This window comes from Dipodomys merriami, unplaced genomic scaffold, assembly GCF_024711535.1.
Source record: "Dipodomys merriami isolate MVZ:Mamm:240054 unplaced genomic scaffold, mDipMer1.0.p SCAF_48, whole genome shotgun sequence".
Lineage (NCBI taxonomy): Eukaryota > Metazoa > Chordata > Mammalia > Rodentia > Heteromyidae > Dipodomys > Dipodomys merriami.
Window position 1 is genome coordinate 2,674,463 of NW_027206046.1, and position 24,943 is coordinate 2,699,405.

A 24,943-nucleotide genomic window follows, 5' to 3' on the forward strand; every position below is an offset into this window, starting at 1 on the left:
ATCCTTTGCAACCCAGAATTAATCTCATGCTTACAAGATGCCCAGTGCGCATGAGCAGGAGTCCCAGGCAGACTTATTTTTAGTCTCTGATGTTCCTGCATTGGACTTAGGATGAGAATAATTATATCTACCATCTTTTCTTATCAGAATCACCTAATAAGAAAAAGGTGACTGGAGTCATGCTTCCTAAATTGGCTGTGACTGAGAAGAATTCCTAAGGGACCAATGCTAATATTTTGGTTTCTTCCTACATAGGGAAAGAGAGTATACAATGCAGGCTTTGGACTCTGCACTTGGATCTGTGATAGTGAACACATTTGTGGATAGGTATGGCTGTGTTCCTGTAAAACTCTGACACTGAAATTTGAATTTCATGTGTGTGTGTGTGTGTGTGTGTGTGAGTGTGTGTGTGTGTGTGTGTGTGTGTGTGTGTGTGTGTGTGTATACAACCAGCTCTCTAGCTCTACCTTCTACTCTAGGGTTAAAAAAAAACATTCTAGAGATGAGAAAATGCAAGGTGCAGCCATGGTGAATCTCCATGCTTTTGTTTGTTTGTCTTGTGGCGTTAGGGAATAAATTCAGGGCCTTTCACCTGCTAGGCAGGCATTCTACCACTTAAGTCATGCCTCCAGCCCCGTTTTATGGTGACTATTTATAATAGAAGGTCTTTCTTTGTGCCCAGGCTGACCTATTTGTTCTGCTCTATGTCACTGGGGATTAACAGATGCTTTCCATAGTACTTAGTCATTGAGCTTTCCTTGTGGCTGAGATGATAGATGTGTAGTACCATGCCCAGATACTGGTTGAGATGCAGTCTCCTGAACTTTTTAGGTCCAGACTGACCTCAAACTGCAGTTCTTTGATCTCTGCTTTCAAAGTAGTCCAGATCACAGGCTTGAGTCACTGCGCCAGGTTCCAGACTTTTGGTTTTGATGTATTGCTCTACAGTCATATGTAAGTCAGCTTAATATTGATAAATTGTGTTTCCAATGGTTGTGAAGGATTTTCCTTATAGGGAAGGATTTTCCTTATAGGGAGTCCAATTCCATGTAGGGAAAGACAAAATTTTCCTTCGATAGTATCATGGTTAGCTGGACATGGCTTATACTGTAATCATTGGTACACAGGAGGCTAAATCTGAGGATTGCTGTTCTAAGCCAGCCTGGGCAGAAAAGTCCATGAGGTTTTTATCTCCATCTAACCACCAAAAAGCCAGAAGGGAGCTGTGGTTCAAGTGGTAGAGCCTCATCCCTGAGGCAAAAAGCTAAAGGATAATGCCCAGGACTTGAGTTCAATCGCTGACACAGGTACAAGCAAAGTTTTGGTTATTCTTGGGATATAAGTGAAATACAAATGAGGCAAAAAAGAAGTATAAGGAAAAAGAAATTAGCAAAAGTGTTTTACTCAAAGTAAATCACAAATGGGAGGCTGAAAGTGGGAAGGAAAGAAAGGAGAAGGAAAGCCAGGCACCGGTGGCTCATGCCTATAACCTTAGCTACTCAAGAAGCTGAGATCTGAGGATCATGGTTCAAAGCCAGCCCAGGCAGGAAAGTCTGTGAGACTCTTATCTCCAAGAAACCACTCAGAAAACTGTAAGAGGCACTCTGGCTCAAGTGGTAGAGTGCTAGCCTTGAGCTGAAGAGCTGAGGAACAGCGCTCAGGCCCAGGGTCGAAGCCCCATGACCAGGAAAAAAAGAAAGAAAGAAAGGAGAAGGTGAATAAGAGTGGAGATATGACCAATGTAGATTACAGTAAATTATTGCCATTTCCCCAGAGCTTCTGCAAAGTACCAGAGATGGCTACATGTATCAAAGATTTAAGTGCATTTAGCTTTTTGTAATGGTGAAAGCAAAGTTAAATCAAAGGAAGGAAGTGCATGCCACACATGATTGGCCGTAAGAGTCATGGAATGCACGTGAAAATGGTGGATTTGATACTGGAGGTGCTCACTGAGGACCAAGTTGTTACTTGTAGCCAAACCAAAGAAAATCTGGGCAAGAACTGAGCAGGCACCAGTGGCTGGTGAACTAATGCATGTTGTTTATTGGTTGGCATTAGGATGGAAACCTCTGACTTAAAAAATGGCCTCAAAACTGATGGCTTAATGAAACAAATTTTTTTTCCTCACGATAGCCATCACTATAAGATAATGTCTTTAGTACGCTAGGGAAATTCAGCATGGAGAATTCTACAGGAAGGAAGCATGTGGCTTCTGCTAACATTTTATCTGCTACAGAAACATCATCTTTCTATGGCTAAGTTTAAGAAAAGAAAGAAAATGCTGGTTTGGCTTTTTTTTTTTTTTTAAGTCGGTTATGGGGCTTGAACTCAAGGCCTGGACACTTTTCCTTTTTTGCTCATGGCTAATGCTCTACTACTTTGAGCCACAGCTCCACTTCTACTTTTGGGGTGGTTAATTAGAGATAAGAGTCTCATGGACTCTTCTTCCCCAGGCTGGTTTTGATCCTCAGATCTCAGCCTCCTGAGTAGCCAGAAGTACAGGAATGGGCCACCAATACCCAGCTAGCCTTGACTTTTACTTTGTAAAAAATGAAGACTACAAATTGGTGAGAATTGTAATTTCGACTACACCTGGATCACACAGGAGTCAGGCTGGGGCCAGACAATGAGCTGTCCTGACCCAACTCTAAGTGAACTTAGAGCATTTCACTAAAAGGCTGGGATGAGGAAGACCAATGTCAACAATTGGTTTTACTGCTTACATTATCTAAGAGACTTCAGGCAAATCACTAACATCTCTAGGCTTCCATATTGGAAATGTCTTGAGATACTCAGGTATTGTGTAGAAATGAGGACAGCAACTTGAAAAGAATTTGGTAAAGGCGAAGATTTTACTTCTGTGAAACAGTGTAGGCAAGCGAGCAAGCGCGTTGGGCAGGCAGTCTGCCCAGGTTTTATGGTGAAAGAGTCACTGCCCCTCATCCTGAGGTATTAGGACATGAGGAGGGGGCACTCATGAGTGGAATTAGTGCCCTTATAAGATGAGGCCCCGCAGAGCCATGAGGACACACCAAGAAAGCTCTGAGTAGCAGAAAGAAAGCCCTAAACAGACAGCACATCGGCCTTGAGCTTGGAGTCTCCAGCTTCCAAAACTCTGGGGAATAAAATGTGGCTCTTCATGATCTACCCAGTTTATATTTTTGTTACAGGGTCTGCAATGGACTAAGGTACAGAGAGAATTATAGTGTGATTCAAGTCTGTGAATTATATATTTTTCTGGGTCCTAATAATGCAACTGAAACTTGAACAGGAACCCTTAACACCTGCGTGTGTGTGTGTGTGTGTGTGTGTGTGTGTGTGTGTGTTTATGAATTACAAATGGTTGACCCTGTGCTCCTGAGAATAGATTCTTTCATTTTGTTTTATCTTTGTGTGAATGGTCTCAGTTTCTGGGGATCCACCTCACTTTGGAGAGGCTGTGGTGCTAGAGACCTGCCCTAGTGTGTTATCAAACAGATGGGAGACACAGGTCAACTTGGAGTCTCTAGAAAAAGAGACTGGGTTCCTGGGCTGGCAAGGAAAGTCATGGCAGATGATAATGGCCAGTAAAAACCAAAGAGCAAAGTGCAGGGATGTCACAAATCAGCCAACGACAAATGCTGGAGGGGATGTGGAGAACGAGGAACGCTATTACACTGCTGGTGGGAATGTACACTCATACAACCACTTTGGAAAGCAGTCTGGAGGGTCCTTAGAAAGCTAAAGATTGACCTCCCTTACGACCCAGTCATACCACTTCTAGGCATCTACCCTGAACAACAGGAACCAATATACAAGGACACGTACACCTCCATGTTTATTGCAGCACTGTTCGCAATAGCTAGGATATGGAAACAACCTAGATGCCCCACCACAGATGAATGGATCCAAAAATTGTGGTATCTATACACAATGGAATATTATGCAGCCATTAGAAATGACAAAATAATGGCATTTGCAGGGAAATGGATGGAGCTAGAAGGAATCATGTTGAGCGAGGTAAGCCAAGAACGAAGAGACAAACAGTACATGGTCTCCCTGATAAGTGGATGATGAATCCAAAAGGTTAGGTGATATGACAAAACTAACAGGACTTAAGAAACAAAGAACTCCCACTCATCTGGTTGAACCACTACTAAATATCCCCATGCTGCTGATCACATATATGGTATATAACATATGAGCACCGTTATATATTACAGACTGTGATAGACAATTTGCTCCAGGAAAGTTAGAATGAACTTGTGACTTTAAATGAGCATCATTATTCCACAATACTGTGAATTTCTGGAAATTAAGTAATCACTTAATCACGATCAAAAAAAAAAAAAAAAGAACCTTGGGGAAGGGAGGGAGGGAGGGGATGGTAGGGGGAAAACAATGGAGGGGGTAACAATGTTCAAGAGGAAGTGGAAGTGTACTCATTACCTCACTCATGTAACTGTAACCCTCTGTATAGTATCTCTACAATAAAAAAAATTAAAAAAAAAAAAAAAAAAACAAAGTGCAGGGATGTAAATGCACCTACTCCTCAGGGTATATGACCTCTCAGGCTGGTTCTCTTCAACCCTTTTACATGGTTCTTCTTTTCTTTGATTAAAGGGCCTTTATTGGCTAAACAAGGTGCCTTCCAGAAGCACCACAGCATTCGGTATACTTACAGTCTTTCCATGTTTTGGTCTATCATCTGCTGCTTAAACATCTGTCTCCTACTCCAGGCTGTCAATGCCATGAGCTGAGCTCGTTGATTTTTGCCTGACATTATGTGCCTTTAGCCCTAGCCTGGCAGACAATAGAAACATTTGAGGAATGGGTAAGTTCACCCATGTGTAAAAAGTTTTAAATGTGTGTAGCAGTTCCTGGTGGGGTGAATGCAAGTCAAAGGTACTCCATTAGAAGACTAGAAGCCAACTGTCTTTATTTACCACTCTCAAATCGAGGTGGTACTAAATTAATTGACTGGTTCACTCTTAGGTCAACAGGAAAATCAGACAGCAGAGTAGCAACAGATACTGAGTCCTGAGTGGACACAGCTTATTATCTAGGGACTCATAGTCTAAGATTAAAAAAATTCCTACTCATTCTTTGGTTGGATGGGAAGAATGCAACATGCTATCATCCTGTGTGCTGCATACCCTAGGATAAAACCATGTGTGGCTACATGCTGGTGGTTCACACCTGTAATCATAGCTACTCAGAAAGCTGAAATCTAAGGATCGTAGTTCAAAGCCAGCCCAGTCAAGAAAATCGGTGAGACTCTTAACTCCATTTAGCCACCAAAAGAAAACCCCCCCAGAGTGGAACTGTGGCTCAAGTGGTAGAGTGCTACTCTTGAGCTGAAGAGCTGAGGGACAGCGCCCAGGCCTTGAGCTGAAGAGCTGAGGGACAGGGCCCAGGCCTAGAGTTCAGGCCTCTAGGCCTGGGCCCTGTCCCTCTGCTCTTCAGCTCAAGGCTAGCGCTCTACCACTTGAGCCACAGCGCCACTTCTGGCTTATTTCTTCTTGCTTATGTGGTGCTGAGGAATGGAACCCAGGGCCTCAAGCATGCAAGGCAAGCGCTCTACCACTGAGCCGCCTTCCCAGCCCCTGAAGTATATTCTTGTAACAGAGAATAGAGTTCCCAGGCAATCCTAGCAGCGGTGCTTCAGCCAATCACAGACTTCCCACAGACCAGACCATGCCCATATAAGGTCAGTATCTCATCACAGTCTGGAAGGAAATGCTGACTGGCTGCAACCAGGTTGTTTCCTTATATCACTTCCTTTATTTCCTGGCTATAAATATAACCTGCACAGATAGTGTGGGATGGATGGGCAGGGATGGGATGAGGGACATTGAGAACCATTTTAGTCCAGATTGCTCAGCACTAGAGTCACAACTACAATTAACTAAGCTCTACAATACTGTATGTGTTGTGATGTTGTCTTTAGTAGACCAAAGGGATTCAAGGCTACTCTTCACCCTACTGCTGTATTCTGTGCTGCTCTCCCCATGCCCACCCCAACATTTTCAGTCCTTCCAAGTTACTCACTATCCACAAAGCATTTTGATATATTGGATCCAATCTTGTCATCCATTTACCCAAAGCAAAGCTGTCATTGTGAGATCGTGTGTGTAGGAAAGACCCACAATCCCAACACCCTCCCCTGTCTTGGTGCTCCTCCAGGGAGAATGGGAGACTTTGTTTCTGGAAATCCATTCCAGGACATTCCAGCTCTGCTTCTAAATAACACCTTCAATTTTCACAGTTGGAAGTTGTCTGAGACTTGCATCTGAAATCACCTTGGAAATCTATAAAGGATCCCTGGAAGATGCCGGGGATGGATGTCTCACTCTGCTGATCCTAGAGTTTGCTGCAGGACAGTAGAAGACATCAGGAGCCCTGTGGCCTACTGCCAGCTATTTTTGGGGAGAGAGGTTAGCAGGTGGAGGTGAGGAAGCAATCTCTGCCAGTTGGGACAGCTAGGTAATCTCACATTGGAATTTTAGATTTGGCCTTCACTTGTCTTTGCTTTGAAATCCCCATGGCGTTCTCCTGACATTTATTGAGGGCACTTGTCAGCTTGAGGGTGATGTAATGCAGACACTCTACTTTCAGATCCTCCCTCTCAGCTAAGACTGAATGCCACTAATGGGAGATTACCTAGAAGGGTGGGCTTGCCCTCCATGTACTCTGGTAGAGAAACCTCTGTTGTGAATTATTCCACTTGAATCTAATTGTAGCGTAAACACTGACAGGGACCCAAAAGTGGTAAGATTCCTATCTCCACAGTGTTCTTTCATTATATGTCATGTAATATCATACAGTGGCTGGTATCTTCACCTTTGCCACCTTGGCAAATGTAAAATATCCATGTTATTACTTCTATAACTATAAAACCTGATCTACAAAATATTAACCACAAAATATTTGCCACCCTACAAAACATTGTTATCCATTCTTGCTTAGAAAGCACAGATGAATTTGAGCTTGAATGGGCCAGGTACGGGGGGCTCTTGGCTGTAATCTTAGCTACTCAGGAGGCTGAGATCTGAAAACTCACAATTCAAAGCCAGCTTAGGCAGATAAATCAGAGTCTTATCTCCAATGAACATACTGCAAAAAGCTGGAGGTAGAGGTGTGGATCAAGTAGTAGAGTGCAAAGTTTTATTGAAATAGCTGAGCAAGAACATGAGGCCCTGAATTCAGGCTTTAGCATTGTCACTAAAAATTTAAAAATAAACTAAAATAAAGCCAGCCTGATTTCCTCCCCTTTGGAAAAGATCTAGGCATAGCAGGATAGGGGAACAATTAAATAATTTCAAGATTTGTGTTCAGAATTCTGCTGTAAAAACCTAGTTAGAAGCTGGGCACTGGGAAGTGGTGATGTGGCTCAAGTGGTAGAGCGCTAGCCTTGAGCTGAAGAGCTGAGGGACAGCGCCCAGGCCCAGAGTTCAAGCCCCATGACCAACCAAAAAAAAACCAAAAAGAAGCTGGGCACTGGTGGTTCATGCCTGTAATCTGAATCTGAGGATCATGGTTCAAAGCCAACCCAGCCAGAAAAGTCCAGAAACTCTTTTTGTTGTTGTTGTTGTTAGTCATGGGGCTTGAACTCTCAGCCTGGGCACTGTCCCTCAGCTCCTCAGCTCAAGGCAAGCACTCCACCATTTGAGCCACAGTGCCACTTCTGGTTTTCTGGTGGTTAATTGAAGATAAGAGTCTCATGGACATTCCTGCCTGGGCTGGCTTTGAACCATGATCTTCAGATCTCAGCCACCTGAGAATCTAGGATGACAGGCCTGAGCCACCAGCTCCCAGTCACAGACTCTTATCTCCAGTAAAATACTTAGAAATGGCTGGAAGTGGTATGGTGGCTCAAGTGGTAGAACACTAGCTTTGAGCACAAAGAGGCTCAGAGACAGGCCCTGAGTTTCAGTCCCAGGACTGGCAAAAACCAACAGCAACAACAACAGCAACAAAATCCAAAAACCTAACTGGAGTTCACCAGTATCCATGTGATTTTTGTGTATTGCAAACAGGTTTGGGCTGTACTGAGAAAGTATATAAATAGAAAATAGATAATATCACTCATTCCAGTATTCCATTACTGACTCTACTTCCTGTAACAAATATCTATGGACATCGGGTAGGATATGGCTGACTGTGGTGCATGCTGGGTGTGGGGGGAAACGGTGGCAGTTTTCATTTTTGAAGTTGCTGCCAAGAGCGAAAACACATTTATGGGACATAGAGTGTGAGTATTTGGAGAGATGGAAAGAGGCCTCCGTAGTCAAGCAGACAGGAGGAGGGTCCCAGGAAGAGCTTAGTAAATGCATCTTCAGCCAGGGACAGTGCTAGGGGCATGCTCCAGCCAATGTACAGAAGGCAGGCACACATCCTGGCTTGCTTTCTGCCCTGAGTTTCTTTCCACGTCACTTTGTATCTGTAAATATTCTAACGCACAGGAAGTAAAAGTAGACTCTATTATTATTTTTCTTTTATGCTGCTACTGGGGCTTGAGCTCTGAGCCTCTTGTTATAGTCTGACTTTTCCACTCAAGGCTGGCACTCTACCAGTGGAGTGTGAGCGTGGCATTATTTGCGGATGGTACCTTTAAGAGATGGGAGGTTTGTAGGTCATTGGAATGGGGTTTGTTGGTTTGTTTTTGGTGCCTCTCTTTTTGTATTATCATATTTTTATTGTCTTAAGTACAGTACAAAGAAGTTACCATTCAACAAATCAGTTTATAAGTACGATGAATCTTCATCAGTGTCACCCCATTTATCAATCTCTCCCATCCTTCCCAGACCCATCCCTCCCCTCAATTTTCATAATTGCATAGCATATACATTAAATATTAGGACTGTATTCTTCCTCTTCCTCTTTTCTTTTTTAAATTATCTTTAAGTAGTTGTACAAAGAAGTTCCCATTCTACAAATCAGTATATGAATACAAGGTGCCTGACAACATTGTTACCCACCGCTCCTAACCTATCCCTTCTCTCACTTTTTTTTTAAATTGAGATTAGGTGATTACATAAATTTCACATATTTCATAGTATTGTGGAATAGTGATACTTAGTTAAAGTCACAAACACATTTTAACCTTCACAAGGCAAATTGTCATTATCATGGTCTATAAAGTTTGTGAATTCTATGAGCTTTGACAATCCAATTATTTCTTCCACATCAGATGACGTTTCTATCTCTTTCCTTTTGCTTAGTGTAAGCTGTTCCCTCTTTCCCTCTCATTCCTCCTTTCCCATCGCTGTCTTTGAGTTGCTTAGTTCTTTCTTCTATGTCCAGTTGGTGCCTGTCTTGAATCTTGCAATCAGGGCCTAGGTACTGTCCTTAAGCTTCTTAGCTCAAGACTAGCATTCTACCACTAGAGCCACAGCTCTGCTTCAGTTTTTTGGTGGTTAAGTGAAGATGAAAGTCCCACAGAATTTTCTTCCCGGGTGGCTTTGAACAACAACCCTTGAACTTCAGTCTGGAATGTATTCTTGAAGGGTCTGTGGGAACCTGTTTTCTTCTGTTCTCTCTCTACTTCCTGGCTCAAGGTGTGGCCATTTGTTCTGGACACAAGATCCTGCCATTGTCATCTGTCACCCTCATCAGAGTTGAAACAATGATGAAGTTGGCAAGGTTTTAACTCTCTAAAACTATGAGTTAAAGAAACCTTTTCTCTTTAGAAGTTAGTTGCCTTAGACATTTCATTGCAGTAATGTGGAGCTGACTAGCAGACACCTAGATTCTGGTCTTAACTTCAGGAGGTTTTTCTTTGTAAGAAGTCAGACCAAGCATGGATAAGGAAAGCACAGCATCAGAAGGCAGGAAGATCGGCCATGCTCAGTGACACATTCTCAAAGGTGTTGGATCGACCCATTGTGTGATGTATGCTTATTGAATTAAGACATTATTCAAAGAGTGCATTGAAAGAGCACATGTTGACATATAGAGCACCCAGAAAATGAAAAACACAACAAAACAAAAAAAGAGAAGTAAGCACTTAATATTCTAAGTGTGAGAACCCACGAAAATGTTGCTATGCCCTATGAACTTTGACCCCCGTTGCTATAGTGGGATGTGTACTGGTGTAGATTTTCTGGTGCTTTTCATTTCACACGCAGCAGGAGCAGCTTAGCATGTGTGCGGGCGGGCAGGGTTGAGTTGCAGTGCAAGCCCCTTATGGCCCCTCTTGGTGAAGGTTCCAAAGAGGATGCTCCAAAGTAGAGACAGTGGGAGGTACTCCCAGAAGGTCAGCCTGAGATCCTGAAAGCCTGTATACAGCTTTCCCTGCCCTGAGTGGAAAGAGTATACTGATCTTTATGTGCATTCTCCCCCCTATAAACAAACATATTGTCAAAGCAGAGCCCTGGGCCTGTATTAGGCCTTGTAGTTGAAAGGTGCTTTAGGAAGCACAGTGGCTTCGAGAGGCACCTCTGGAGGCTTGAAAGGCCAGGGAAAGGGCAGCACTGGTTACTCAGAGCCAAAAGATATTCCATTGCATTGGCCCTGAATTCCAGGAGAATAGACAGCTACCTCTCAATACTGTGGCTAAAAGCTACTCTTCAGCAACTCTGTCTCACGAGAGGTGAGAAGATGCCTAGAATTAGCAACCCAGAGCCCTAGGAAAGGCTGGAAATCCAGTCCCAATCTCCACCAAACTGAGGCCATCTGGCTGTATCAATTAAGCCATGTGTCTTCTTGGATACTGGCAGCTAAGACTACACATGGTTGGAGCAGGGCATTGGGCTAGCCAATCAGAAGGCTTTGATCTGAGGCTTGCAGAAAAACTGGAAAGTTTGTGAGACTCTTACCTACAATTAACCAGCAAAAAATAAAAACCCTGGAAATGAAACTGCGGCCCAAGTGGTTGAACACCAGCTTTGAGTGAACAAGTCAAGTGAGAGTTTAAGGCTTTGGAAGTTTAAATCCTAGAAATGGACACACACACACACACACACACACACACACACACACACACACACACACACACACACACACTTATACAGATGTTTCTGCAGGTCACCTCCCCCTGGGATGCAGTGATAGATGCTGAAAGTTGGTTCTAGCATCATTACTAATTCACTCCCTGTTTGGTGAGAGTGTTGTACACACAGCAGTAGTGTGGAAGCTTCTCAGCAAAACAGTCCCACCATGTGTATTGTGAGTGAGGGTGGGCATGGGCGCATCCCCTCTGCTGGCTGTTTAGGGCCCTCTTTGTGCATCTATGGACACTGTGCATTCAGAAAACAGCCTCTCCCCACAGTCACCAGAAGTGGCATGAGTGATGATCACAGGATCTTTGGTAAAGTGGGCTTTGCAAAGTCATTTCAGACATTTTTATATTCCCTCTCTGTTAAAGCTGTCTACCTGAAGTGGAGTTGGGATGTATGGCAGAGATGAATTTAGTAGTTTGCTGAACAAAGGGATCAAGTAACAATGATTACTATTTACCATATACTCGTAAGTACAGTGTACCAAGAACAGTGGGAGCAGATCCTATTGATGGTTTTTTTGTCTCCTATGTTGTTTATTTATTTATTTTGTGCTGGTACTGGAGCTTGAACTCAGGGCTGAGTACTGTCCCTTAGCTTTTTCATCCAAGGCTGCTATTCTATCACTTGACCTACTTCTGTCTTCTTGGGGTTAATTGGAAATGAGAGTCTCTTGGAAGCCAGGAGCCCATTTGGCTTACACCTGTGAACTGAACTACTTAGAAGACAGAGATCTCTAAGGGTTGAGGTTCAAAGCCAGCCAGGGCTGGAAAGTTTGTGAAACTCTTATCTCCAATAAACCAACAATAAAAGCTAGAATTGCTAGCTCTGTGCAAAAAAAGTCAGGGACAGCACCTATGCCCTGAATTTAAGTTCCTAAACTGTCACACAGAGAGGTAAGAAAGTGAGAGAGAGAGACAGAGAGAGTGGGAGAGAGGGAGGGAGGAAAGAAAAAGAGGAGAAAGAGAAAGGGAAAGAGAGGAGAGAGAAAGAGACACAGAGAGATTTGTTTGTCCAGATTGGCTTAAAAATGGGATCCTCAGATCCCAACCTCCTCAGTAGCTAGGATGACAAACATGAACCACCAGCGCCCTGCATGGAGTTTTTTTTATATGGTACCTATTTATACATTGTGACCAGAACTAACACCGTGGTTCTGATGAGGGCTGCTGAAGCACCTCCTGCCAACCTTCTACCCAGACGTGTGCTGGCCCAGGAGTCATGAGAAACAAAGGGAAATCTGCACGTGCTGTTGGGCCATATTCTGGTCCTAGATACCATGATGGTCCCCTAAGGCTGCCATGGACCTGGAAAAACCCTATGGCCTAGAGACACTATAGTCTTCTTAAAATTGTAGCACAATGTATTATTTCCATGTGTACTAAATGCTTTGTAAACAAACCACGGTGATGCCAGTCAAGTAAATGACAGCATGGCCAGTTACATACTCAACATTTCCCAACCATTATCTTAGATTATATTCCTTCCATTCGTTATTATCATCTTAACATTAAATGCTAAAAAGCCTCCAAGGGCCCTTCAGAGAGTACTTCAGAAGAAGGTATTATTACAGGAAGTGACAGCTCCATGCATGTCACTTCTCCAAACCTTCCAAGGGCTAAGATGTGGAGTGGAAGGCAGAGAACTAACAGTCCTTAATGTAGGCTAGTGTGTGTGCCTGTGTCCGAGTCTTCAACAGAAAAACAGGTATAAAAAGAGAAAAGAATAGAAAAATTCTTCAGTACTAATGTAAAGGAAATGCATTTACAGTTATATGATACCTTTGTATCTTACCCTAAGGACTATCAGAACAGAGCTCAAACCAAAAATTGAAAGTTTCTAAAGTGAAGCTTACAGTCTCAAGATGAGTTTTTGTTATTAAGATGATTACTTTTAGTTTTTTTCTTTTGAGATAGGGCTTGCTATAGAGTGGCTGCCTCCCTCAAATTCATGATCCTCCTGCTTCTGCTTCTAGAATTATATGCCACACGTGAAAATATTTGTCATACGCTGAGCATCCCAAGTGAACAGTGTTTCTAAAGTCCATATCGGCATAGTAGAGCACAGTGAATGCTTACCCACCTACAGCAGCTTCCAGACCTGTGCGCTCTAATTGTTATGCCTTATATAGATGATATGTTACTATCTTTGGAGGGGTCCAGTTGTGGGGCCTAAACTCTGGGCCTGGGCACTGTCCCTCAGCTCTTCAGCTCAAGGCTAGCGCTCTACCACTTGAGCCACAGCGCCACTTCTGGCTTTTTTTCTTTTTGTTTTTGTGGTGCTGAGGAATTGAACCCAGGGCCTCATGCATGCAAGGTAAGTGCTCTACCACTGAGCCACCTTTCCAGCCCCCATATTTTACTTTTATATCCGTGTTTAGTTGTACGTGTTGTGTTGCATACTTTTTCTGTTTGTTTGTTTTTCCTCAAGGTTTTTGCTCTTCCACTTGAGTAACAGTTCTACTTTCTCACCTTTTGGTGGGTAATTGGAGTTCAATCTCATGGACATTTCTGCCCTGCTGGCACAGAACCCTGATCCTCAAATCTTAGCCTCCTGAGTAGGATTACAGGCATGAGACACTAGTATCTAGCTCGCTCTCTCTCTCTCTCCTCCCTCTCTCTCTGTGTGTCTCTGTGTGTCTCTGTCTCTCTCTCTGTGACATATTGGTGTTTAAATTAGAACTTCCAATTTGCTAGGCAAGTCCTCTACCATTCTTTTTCCAGGGCAGCCTAAACTTCAGACTGTGATCCTCCTATTTATACTTCTGGCATAGCTGACAGGCACACACCACTATACCCAGCACTTTCTTTTCTTTTCTTTTTCTTTTTGCCAGTCTTGGGACCTGAACTCTGGGCCTGGGCGATGTCCCTCAGCAGTTCAGCTCAAGGCTATCCCTCTACCACTTGAGCCACAGTACCACTTCTGGCTTTTTCTGCTTATGTGATGCTGAGCAATAGAACCCAAGGCCTCATGCATGCAAGGCATGCACTCTACCACTGTGCCGCCTTCCCAGCCCCGATGTGCAGAATTTTCTGTTGAAAATGTGGTCTCACAATCTATTTTATCTGTTCAGGCCTTGAAGCATAATGTTTCTAATCTATGTGTTCCTGTATACCTATCAGAACGTGCACAGGACACTTGCAAATGCTTCTTGATTCTCCCATCTCTAAGTATGTTCATTACCTCCAGATGACTCCACAGAGCAGCTTCAAGGGCAAACTGATCTTTAGGTCATAAACACCTAACAATACCCTAGGATAATGGGAAGAGAGGCAAAATGATTTGTGCAGGATGAGAGCAACGGTGACAAGGAAGGTATGGATCTGACCTAGAAAGGACTCCTGGAAGCTGAGACCATGCTGGCACCAAGGCTCAGCAGTGGACGTGGGGATTCCACAGACAAAGTGTGCTGCTGTGTACACATGAGCACATTGCGCTATGGGAAGGGAGATTTCAGGCTCCAGTTTGTTTTGAGGAAGGTCTTATGTGAGGAAGCAGCATAGGTCATTGGGCCCTGAGAGGATGACCCCCACTTCTTTGACAATGGAATTGAATGTGGAATTCTGATAGGCAGAAAACTGTAACTAACAGTCTCGTCATGGGACACAGAAGCCAAGAATTCAGAGGCAAACGACCCTATAAACAGTTTGTAAACCACAGGAGCAGATTTCTATCTTTATATACTATATTCCTTAAAAGCAATAGTAAAAAAAATACTAGTAATCCCCTCACCACCATGAAATATTTCATTATAGAATAAAAAATAGTCTTCTCTTTAATAAAAATGAGCACCTATAAAAAAAAGGTCTGGTTATATGTGTAATGTTGGTTTTCGAATACTTCTTTGATTTTCCCACCTCTAAGTATTGGCATTAGCTCCAGATGACAGCACAGAAGGGTTCCAAGGACAAACAGATTAGGCTACAAAAAGTTAACAATGACCAAGGATGTAGAAGCCAAAATATGTTACAGAAGGACATGGCAGTCAGAGAAGGCCATGAAAGGCAAAAGGATTTGAGCTGGATGAGAGAAATAGTGACAAATAGGGCATGGATGTGACCTAGGACTGACTCCTGAAAGCTGAGTCCATGCCAGTACCTAGGCCTAGCAGATTAGGTTTGGACAAACAAGGTGTGCTGTTAACTCTAGAAGTGGGTTGTGAGGGGCATCCTGCTTGCAGGAGTTCACTCCCCCTTCCCAACATGCAAGTCTGGGTATAGGATGGACAGCCACAGCAGGGAGTCCTGGCAGAAAGGAGTTATGGGAGGCTCGGGATGGGGAAGCTGGGCTCTGACTCTCGCTGTCCCCAATCTGCCTCCAGCATCCTTTATTCTGACTTCATGTGGAAGGACTTTGCCCCTAAAGATTTTTATGAACACATGAACAGAAACAATCTGAATGAACTTAACGCACTATCAAATGCTCAACATGGCCTCCTCAGACCAGCTCCCCCACTTACAAGTTCTTGTAGAGCAGCTGGAGGAGCCCGTGACTAATCAGAACAAGGAAGGGAGGGAGGAGTCCTTGTGTAGCCACCTGAGAGCTTGTGAGTAGGGATGGAAACAGGGCCCCTAGCGATGGGCTTCCCAGGCTGATGATTGGCGGGGAGTTCTTAGTACTCCCCAGCTTGGCAAAGTGTCTTTTGATAAGATGTTCTCTTCCAGGAATTGTCTGCTCTCAGTTTGAAAGCACTCAGCCATAGCCATGGGTGAGAAAAACCCTGCCTTCTCATCAAAGTTCAGTCTCAACTCAAATGCTACAACTTCCTCCATTACATCCTCATGGCAGTTGAGTCACACCAGAACTTCTAGAGTTCACTCTAATCCTCATGTACCTATTTCCATTCCCAGATTTTTGTCAACATAATGCAGTTACCCCTGAACCTATGCTAAAGAAGCCCCCAGTGATGTCCGTGGTGATAACAGGTGGAAATCGGGAGTCATCATTGGACTGCACCAAGTGTGTGGATGGAACCTGGTTATTTTCATTTGTAGAAAGGCCACAATAGGTTTTGATGTCTACAGACACCCTATGCAACCAGTGTCCACTTGAGAACTCAGGAAGAACATCTTGTCTTATGTGTGGGGGTAGATTCCATTGTGGACCCTGAATTAGCCTTCCTGCCTTAGGCAACTTGGAAGAAGATCTAGTGTTAGATCTTGCTTCCCTCCTCCCTGGGCAAATACCTATTTTACTTTTTGTCATGATTTACTATGTATTGTTTTAATGGTATGAAAATGTCCGTGTTTACATGATGTTGTACAATTCTTGAATACAAAAGAATGTGGTCTTTTCTACCTCCAATCTGATATCCTGAGCACATGGGGCCTGAGTGGGAGGAAGCAGAGTGTGCTGGAACTGGGGAAAGATTCTGCTGGATTTACAAGGAACTGGTGACTAGAGGGAGCCACAAGGAATGCAGGCAGTGGAGGATGCAGCCTGTGCCGAGATAGGACCCTTGATGCTGAGACACAAAAGCTCTGTGTTATATCACAACAGGTGTCTTTGGAAACTGGTCCCACTTGAATCTCAAGCCCCCACCTCTTACTAGGGATAACTTCCCCTTTCCAGCTAGTCAGGTAAATGTGTTGATGTTTGAAGCTCTCTGCCAACAATGAGCCAGTCTGCACTGTGCAAATATAGAACATATAAATTTTAAAAGCTAGAGTTAAATATTTGGTGCTGTTTTATGCTCTTAAGATGTTCCTTGTGTTGGGGTTTTCATGAAGATTTTCTAAGTCTCCATGAGGGTTGTCATGGACTGTAAGTTATCAAGATGACACAATAAGAGTTCCATATCAGCCGGGCGCTGGTGGCTCTCGCCTGTAATCCTAGCTACTCAGGAGGCTGAGATCTGAGGATCGTGGTTCAAAGCCAGCCCGGGCAGGAGAGACCGTGAGACTCCTATCTCCAATAAACCACCAGAAAACCGGAAGTGGCGCTGTAGCTCAAGTGGTAGAGCGCTCGCCTTGAGCTGAAGAGCTGAGGGACAGCGCCCAGGCCCAGAGTTCAAGCCCCACGACCGACAAAAAAAAAAAAAAAAAAAAAAAAAAAAAAAAAAAAAAAAGAGTTCCATACCTGGGTTTAGAGAATGGTCTGGAAATGAGCTTGCTGCACATATTAGTTTACTTGGCTAGGCATTTTTCTCCGTAAGAAGTTATTGTGCCGGGGGGGGGGGGGGGGGGCTGAGAGGGTGGCTCACTGGTAGAATGCTTGCCTTGCATGCATGAGGCCCTGGGTTTGATTCCCAAGCACCACATAAATAAAAGGAAAAAAGCCAGAAGTGGCGCTGTACTCAAGTAGTAGTGCGCTAGCCTTGAGCTGAAGAGCTGAGGGACAGCAACCAAGCCCAGAGTTCTGGCCCCAGGACCGGACCCCCCCCCCCAAAAAGTCATTGTGGCTGCCTTTTCGTGTTCATTATATCAAAAGCTTCAACCTCTAATATGTAAAAATCTGAGGGAATATCTAACTGTCTTTGGAAAAGGGTGTCGTTTGGGGTAGCAAAACATTTTCTTCTGACCATGTTGGCATTGTTCTACCCAAATAGATCAATGCGTCTCTCTATACCAGGTTAGGAACAGTTCTGAGTCTCCCTGTCTTGAAGCACAGGTTCTGTGAATCCTTGAATTTCATCTGCTCTCTATCCCAGGGCAGTGGATTCTGAGAGGAGGCCGGGGCCCTGTAGTGTGGCAGAGGTGCATGTGCAGAGGGAACATGGCTGGTTGGCATGCTGCAGTGGGAAATCCAGAAACTCTGGCAATCACCAGTTCAGTGAAGAGGACTGAGGGTTTAGGAAGGGACCGAGTGAAGAGTGTGCATGTAGGTGGTGTGTGTACAGAATGGTGGTGCTTGAAATTAAAAGCTGGCCACTGTCCCTGAGTTCTTTCACTTAAGGCTAGCACTCTAGCACTTTGAGCTACAGCTGGAGATAATAATTTGATAGCATTTCCTGACCTGGCTGGCTTTGAACCCTGATCCTCAGATCTCAGCCTGCTGACTAGCAAAGAATACAGGCCTGAGCCAGAGACACTGATACATACCATTTTTGTGTGTAGACTATTGGTGGTAAAGAAGACTCATTTACTCAAGAAATAAAAAACAACTAACAAGGGAGATTGTTGCTGAAAATCTACATGTCTGACAGAAGACTTGGGTAACATTGTGACAGGAAAAGCTAAATTCCAGAATTGGGATTGTTTTCCGTATTCACTATATACATCATTTATATATAATGTATAATAAAATATAAGTATATATGTATGTATATATTGTATAATATACTATATGATAATACATATGTTTGAATTTTTTGGGGGTCCGGTCATGGGGTCTGAACTCTGGGCCTGGGCGCTGTCCCTCAGCTCTTCAGCTCAAGGCTAGCGCTCTACCACTTGAGCCACAGCGCCACTTCCAGCTTTTTTCTTTTTGCTTGTGTTGTGCTGAGGAATCGAACCCAGGGCCTCGAGCATGCAAGGCAAGCGCTCTACCACTGAGCCACCTTCCCAGCCCCACTATTTGAATGTATTTTAAAGGAGGACTAGCATGTGATATTATGGGTCACAAATATATTGTTTCACAAAGCACCAATATAAGGGGCTGGAGGTGGTTCAGTGGTAGAGCGCTTGCGTTTCATGCATGAGGCCCTGGGTACGATTACTCAGCACCATATAAGCAAAAAGAAAAAAGCCAGTAGGGGTGCTGTTGCTGAAGTGGTAGAATGGTAGCCTTGTGCTGAAGAGCTGAGGGAAAGCACCCAGGCCCAGAGTTTAGGCCCCACATCCAGAAACAAAGAAACAAAAAACAAAAAAAAATGAATATGAAACACATTATTGGGGAAATTAGTGATATATCTGTCTTAAGTCAACATAGTTCAATTCACCAAATGCTTTTGCAGAAAGGGATCCTGTGCTGGACACTGGTAGCTCACCCCTGTAATACTAGCTACTCAAGAGGCTGAGTTCTGAGGATTGCAGCTGAAAGTCAGCCCGGGCGGAAACATCCGTAAAACTCTGATCTCCCAATAAGCGACCAGAAAACTGGAAGTGGTACTGTGCCTCAAGGTGGTAGAGCCCTAGCTTTGAGCTGAAAAGCTGAGGACAGGCCCAGGCCCAGATTTCAAGCCTCAGGAACAATCCCTTAAACCCCCCAAAATATGGGAGGGCACGTAATGAGCTGTTCATATGTAGCTCAGGTCTGTGATCCTAATTAATCAGAAAACTTGGTTCTGAGTTTCAGAGGTTCTACCCTCAGGGCACTAAGTTTTGAGAGAAGAGCTGGGCCCTCCAGGGGCACAAAGAGACATGTGCAGTGGAGGATGGCTTGTGCCTGTGCTTGGATGGGAAATCCAGAAACTGAACCACCATTGCCACAGTCGAGGAAAAATGAGGCTGAAGAGGAGCAATATCCATGCTGGGTAGGAAAGTTCCACGAATCTCTCATCTCCAACTGACTACAAAAAGCTCCAAGTGGAGCTATGTCTCAGAGGGTAGAGCAATAGCTTTGAGGAAAAATGCTAAGGGAGAAGGCAAAGGGTCCAAGATCACAAATGCGCGCGCATGCGTGCGCACACAAACACACACACACACACACACACACACACACACACACACACACACACACACACACACACACACACACACACACACACACTAACCAGAGTAGCTATTGTATCTTAAATTCCTATGCAGAGATTGGACAACAGCTCAGCAATGTGTGAAATTCCTTCTTCCCTTTTGTGCTGAGGGAGGAGGACAGATCATGGGACACAGAAGCAAAGACTACAGAGGCAAATAACTATATAAACGATTACCTTGTAAAAAGCAAAGGAGCAGATTTCTACCTTAAATACTATATTCCTTAAAGCTATAGTAAAACAAGTCCTAGTCATCAAAATAAGACAATGCAGCACCTCTTCCTTTCTCTGCTTGCCTCCATGAAATATTGCAAGTATAAAAAATAATTTTCTCGCTTACAAAAATGGACACATATACAATGGATGATTATAAGTGTAATGTATGTTTTGCAATACTTGTTAGTTTTTCTCATTTCTAAGTATTTGCATTAGTTCCACATGACCCAAGAGAGGGGTTCCAAGGACAAACAGATTAGGCTACAGAAAGTAAACAATGGCCTAGGATGTAGATGTCAAAACTATGTGCCAGAAGGATGTGGTAGTGACAGAAGGCCCTCAGAAACAAAATGATTTGAGCCAGATGAGAGGAATAGTGACAGATAGGCCATGAATGTGACCTAGCAGTGACTCCTGGAAGCTGAGAACAAGCCAGAACCTAGGGCAAGCACATTAGGATTGGACAAACAAGGTGTGCTGTTCATTGTGTCTACATGTACACATTGCAATATTGGCTGGATGGGAATATTTCTTGTGTGAGGAAGCGGCAGAGGTCATTGGCCCTGACAGGTGACCCTGCCTCCTTCACAATGGAATAGAACATGGAACCCTGATAGCAGGCCACGGTAACTCACAGTTGGCTCAAGCCAGCTCACTTGGCCTGTGCCTCAGGAACCAGAAACATGTTCTCGTGCTGTATTCGCAGGTCTCGAGACTCTGGTCTCAGCCAAGAGCAGTATGGGTGCCTCAGTCAAAGCTGTAGACACTGGATCAGTGGCAAGCCACGAACCAACCATCTCAGAGATTTGTCCAAAAAGAAACCTAGGAAATCACAAGGCAACTCAGGCAAGGTATACTCATGATAGAAAACCCACTTAACCCCAACCCAGCCCACAGTAGAACCTTCTTAGGTGATTTGTCAATACTGGGATAATGCTTTCTGCATAGTTTTCAATCCACTCGATCACAATTAGTCCTTTGTAAGTGTTCTCATTTCCATGATTTTTTTCTGTTTCTTTTTCCCACCTTAGTGTGCCAATGAGTCAGCCCTGATCCTGAATGTGCCATGCAGTATATGGAGCCCGGAGGCAGGCCTGCTGGACATGCTGGTGATGAACCTGGTCCCTGCCTACCAGAAAGGCGATCTCTTCTATGTTGGAAACTTCCTCCACAATTATAGACAGTGGGGGACAATGCAGCAAGTGCTGGATATTGTGTTTAAAAAGTGAGTGTTCCCCCTTGCTTTGCATCTGGGTCTCTTCAGCCCCTCCTTGCTGAGTTGTGGAGTACTGGGCACCCCTCTGAACCTGTTGATTTCATGGGGGTCTTCTCACAGGAGCTTGGCATGAGACAAAGAAGTGCACCCCCTGCCTACTTTCTTAGTAGTGGTCTGCCCAGGACATTTCCTAGAAAAGCTACTGGAACCTCAGAAGCTGGCTTACTGAGGGGCTAGGATTACAGGCATGTGCCAGTGGCACCCAACTTCTGCCCTCACCTAGGTGAGGTTCTAGGAAATCACATTTCCCATGAGTAAATAAGGTTTCATTAGCAATTGGATGTCTGTGAATAATGTAGACCCAGGAAAGGCTGGGGTGTGGGGAAGGCGGGTGAACTGGAGGCTGAATCACTTCAGAGACCTCAGGGAGGGATTATGTTAGCTTTATATATTTATAACCCCTGAAGCTTTGATGTTTTTCAGTTTGTGCCAGTCCTACAACTGAACTCAGGGCCTGAGTGCTGTTTCTTTGGTGCTCAGAGCTACCACTATAGCATTTGAACCATAGGTGCAATTCTGGCCTTTTAAAAATTAGTGTCCTTAGACTTTTACTGACTAATCTCTATTCAGACTGTGCACGTGAGATATCATGTTCCTGATTAGCTAGAATTTGAGGTATTAGCCACTGGCACATTTTCCTTGGACCAAATGCGTATACCTCTCATAAAAAATTTTTTTTACTGAACTGTATAGACATATCTCACTTGTTTATGTGTCAGATTCCATTCCCATCTGGGCATGAGCCCATCCCATATGTGTCCTGTGTGGGCAGAAAAGGAGAAGCTGAGAGGTGACTTCCTCCTGTCCTCCCATAGGTACAGGTTCCCGGGCCGTAACTCCGAGGAAGATGAACAAATAAAGAAGTAAGTGGACTGTGGCACAAAGAAAAGGCCCCTTCGTTCAAAATGGTATCTTTGAGGCTTCTGATTCAAAGTGCAGATTTCTCATTTGCACACCACTTGGGCTTTCCACTAGTGGCAGAGGGTTGGGATTGGAGTGGTGGCAGAGGACACAGCTGTGTTTTGGTTGTGGACTCTCAGGGATGACAGGGAGGGCTGTGTGTACAAAATCAGTTCCTTCTTGTTACCTATCCCAGTGAGAATATTGGAGAATTATCTTTCAGAAGCTTCTAGTCATGGCTGGTGAAGATCACTCTGCCTGCAGGAGTCTCCTCCTGCTTCCCAACTTGCAAGTGTGCATATAGCAGTCCTTGCAGAAAGGGGCTATTGGAGGCCCAGGATAGGGAGGGCAGGCACTCACTCTTCTTGTCACCAATCTGCCCACAGCACCCTTTGTTGCATCTTCACCATGTGGATGGACTGCTACCCTGCAGATTTCCGAGAGCCCCAGAACCGACACCCGGTGAAAGAACTTACCCACTATGCCATGCTCCACATGCCCTCCTCAGATCTGGTCCTCAATCTCCACGTTCATCTGGATGAGCTGGAGGAGACCGGGATGAATGAGACCAAGAAACAGAGGAAGAAGTCCCTGTGTGGTCACCTCAGAGCTTGTGAGTAGGGATGGCGCTTGGGCCTCTAGGGTTGAGCCTAATTGCCTGAGAGCCCTTATTACCCCCCAGGTTGTAAGAATGTCTTTTTATGATACTATCTGCCAGGCAGTGTTGGTTCTATTGGTGAAAGCACTTTCTTTCTTGGGAAAGACCTTACCTTCTCATCAGTGTTCAGTCCAAAGTAAACTTGTACAGTTTCCTCCATTAGAGCCTCATGGAAATTGAACTCCACGTGAACATCCTGAATCCACTGTCAAACTCCTTTACCTATTTCTCTTTCTCAGGCTTTGGCCGCCGTAGAGCAGCTTCTGCTGACCACCCAAGAGAGAAGCCGTCGGTGATGTCAGGGATGGTGATGGATGGAGATCTGGAGCCATCACTGGACTCCACAAAGCATGTGCATGTAGAGGGGTTGCATGCATTTGCAGTGAGGCCCCAACAGGTTGTGAGTCCTGTGGATAAGACACTCGTTCCGAACCCCACATGTGACAGAGCTGAACTTGTAGGGACCCCAAAGCAAGAAGAAAGTAATAGTGATTGTCTTCCTCTGACTTTCACAGTCAGTCCAGATCAGCTCAAAAAGGGTCAAATCAGCACTCCCCCTGGTGTGCTGGAGGGAGTAGCACACGTGGGGCTGATGGAAAATGTCCCCAGTCTGTGCTCAGGGGAACCAATAACTGAGGTCCCAAAGTTAGATGCAGCTCAGGAAAGTGAATCTGTCCTCAAAAAATATCTGGACAAATCTGTCCTGATGCAGCAGAACCAATCTCCAACTGAGAAATTAGAATCTTCCTCTCCAGCAATTGCAGGAGCAACTCCAATCATTCATGAGGAGGCAGATCCCTTGGAGGATTCTGAGGCAGAATTTATGTTTGAAGGCAACTTAGAAGCCGACCTAGACTTAGAGCTTCCTTCCCCTCTCCCTGGGGTTATCTCTCTTTTTCTTTTTGTCCTGATTGTTGTAAAATGTGCATTCTTTTTATTCTTCTAAATTTATTAAATATATATGTTTATGTTGTACAATTTATGGAGGCTAAATGCTGTGGTTTGTTTTCTTATACATTCTGATGTCCCAGACACATGAGTCCTGAGTAAAGGCAAAAGAGTGACCTGGAGCTGTCCAAGAGCACTTACTGGCTATGAAGGGACCCAACCCATGCTTGCATGGGGTGATCAGGCTAATACTAAAGTTCTAGGACATAGCAAACCAGATATCCTTGAAAATGTTCTGTATGTGGGACTTTCTTCCATTAGTGAATTCAAGTCTGTACGCACACCCATTTTACTCTGTGCAAATATGTAAGGACATTTCACCTCAAAATACCACCAAAATGTTTCTTTGAGGGAAAAGTATTTGACAGAATACATAGGAAATAGGTAACAGCCATCATCAGTAGAAGACAGAAGACTTAGCCAGAGGGACAAAGACATGCCAGGTGTCCTGTAGACAAATCTGAAAGACTTATCCAATGAGCCAGCAAAAGTCAGGAACTCATAGCATGGTTGAAGTTACATGTTTAAGCATGGAACAAAAAGTGAGCAGGAGCTTAAGGCCGTGAGTTCAAATTCCACTACTGGCACAAAAGATGAAGACATGTAGACATGAAATGTGGGCAATGGTAGCTTTAAACCATGGAAACAGAAAAACATACAAATGGGAATATTACATATTTAAGCAAAAAGGCCAGACTTATAATCAACCATTGGTGAGTAGGTGTGGGCCTGTTTATGTTCTATGGGAGCATGTGGAATAATTTATGAAACACCAAATAGATTCCAAGTAGCCAAATGTGGATCAGGATGAGGTGGTACTATGTAGTGAGTTGTGGAAGAATAGGATATACATCTTAGATATCCATATACATGTTTCTAAATGGAGTTGTCAGGGATTTCTCAGTCTTCCTGTCTGTCTTTCTGTGTTTGTCTGTCTCTGTCTCTATTTCTCTCAGTCTCTGTTTCTGTCTCACTCTTGTGTCTGTCTCTTTTTCTGTATCTGTCTCTGTCTCTCTCTCTCTCTCTCTCTCTCTCGCGCGCGCGCGCGCGCGCACGCGCGCGCTTTTCTTCTCTCTGTTTGGTTGTGGAGCTGGAACTCATGTGGTGGACACTGTTTTTGAGCTTTTTTTGCACAAGGCTAATGCTCTTCCACTTACAGTCACAGCTCCCCTTCCATTTTTTGGTGCTTAATTGGAGAGAAGAGTCTCATGGACTTTCCTGCCTGATCTGGCTTGGAACCATGATCCTTGGATTTAGCCTCTTGACTAGCTAGCAGCAAAGGAGAGATCCACAGCATCCAGTCAGGAATCTTTTTTAAACCTGATTTTCTAAGA

At 44.2% G+C, this 24,943-nt stretch overlaps 1 protein-coding gene across 1 annotated transcript; it reads left to right on the forward strand.

Annotated features, from left to right (window-relative positions):
* Nucleotides 1–14,105: 14,105 nt before the first annotated feature.
* On the forward strand, nt 14,106–22,829 carry LOC138808897 (ral guanine nucleotide dissociation stimulator-like). The gene is made up of 5 exons (XM_069995149.1): nt 14,106–15,938; nt 20,534–20,678; nt 20,859–21,052; nt 21,919–21,966; nt 22,390–22,829. Exons 1-5 carry the CDS (start codon nt 15,808–15,810, stop codon nt 22,622–22,624), a joined length of 753 nt encoding a protein of 250 aa, XP_069851250.1. The 5' UTR covers nt 14,106–15,807; the 3' UTR covers nt 22,625–22,829.
* The last annotated feature ends 2,114 nt before the right edge of the window (nt 22,830–24,943 follow it).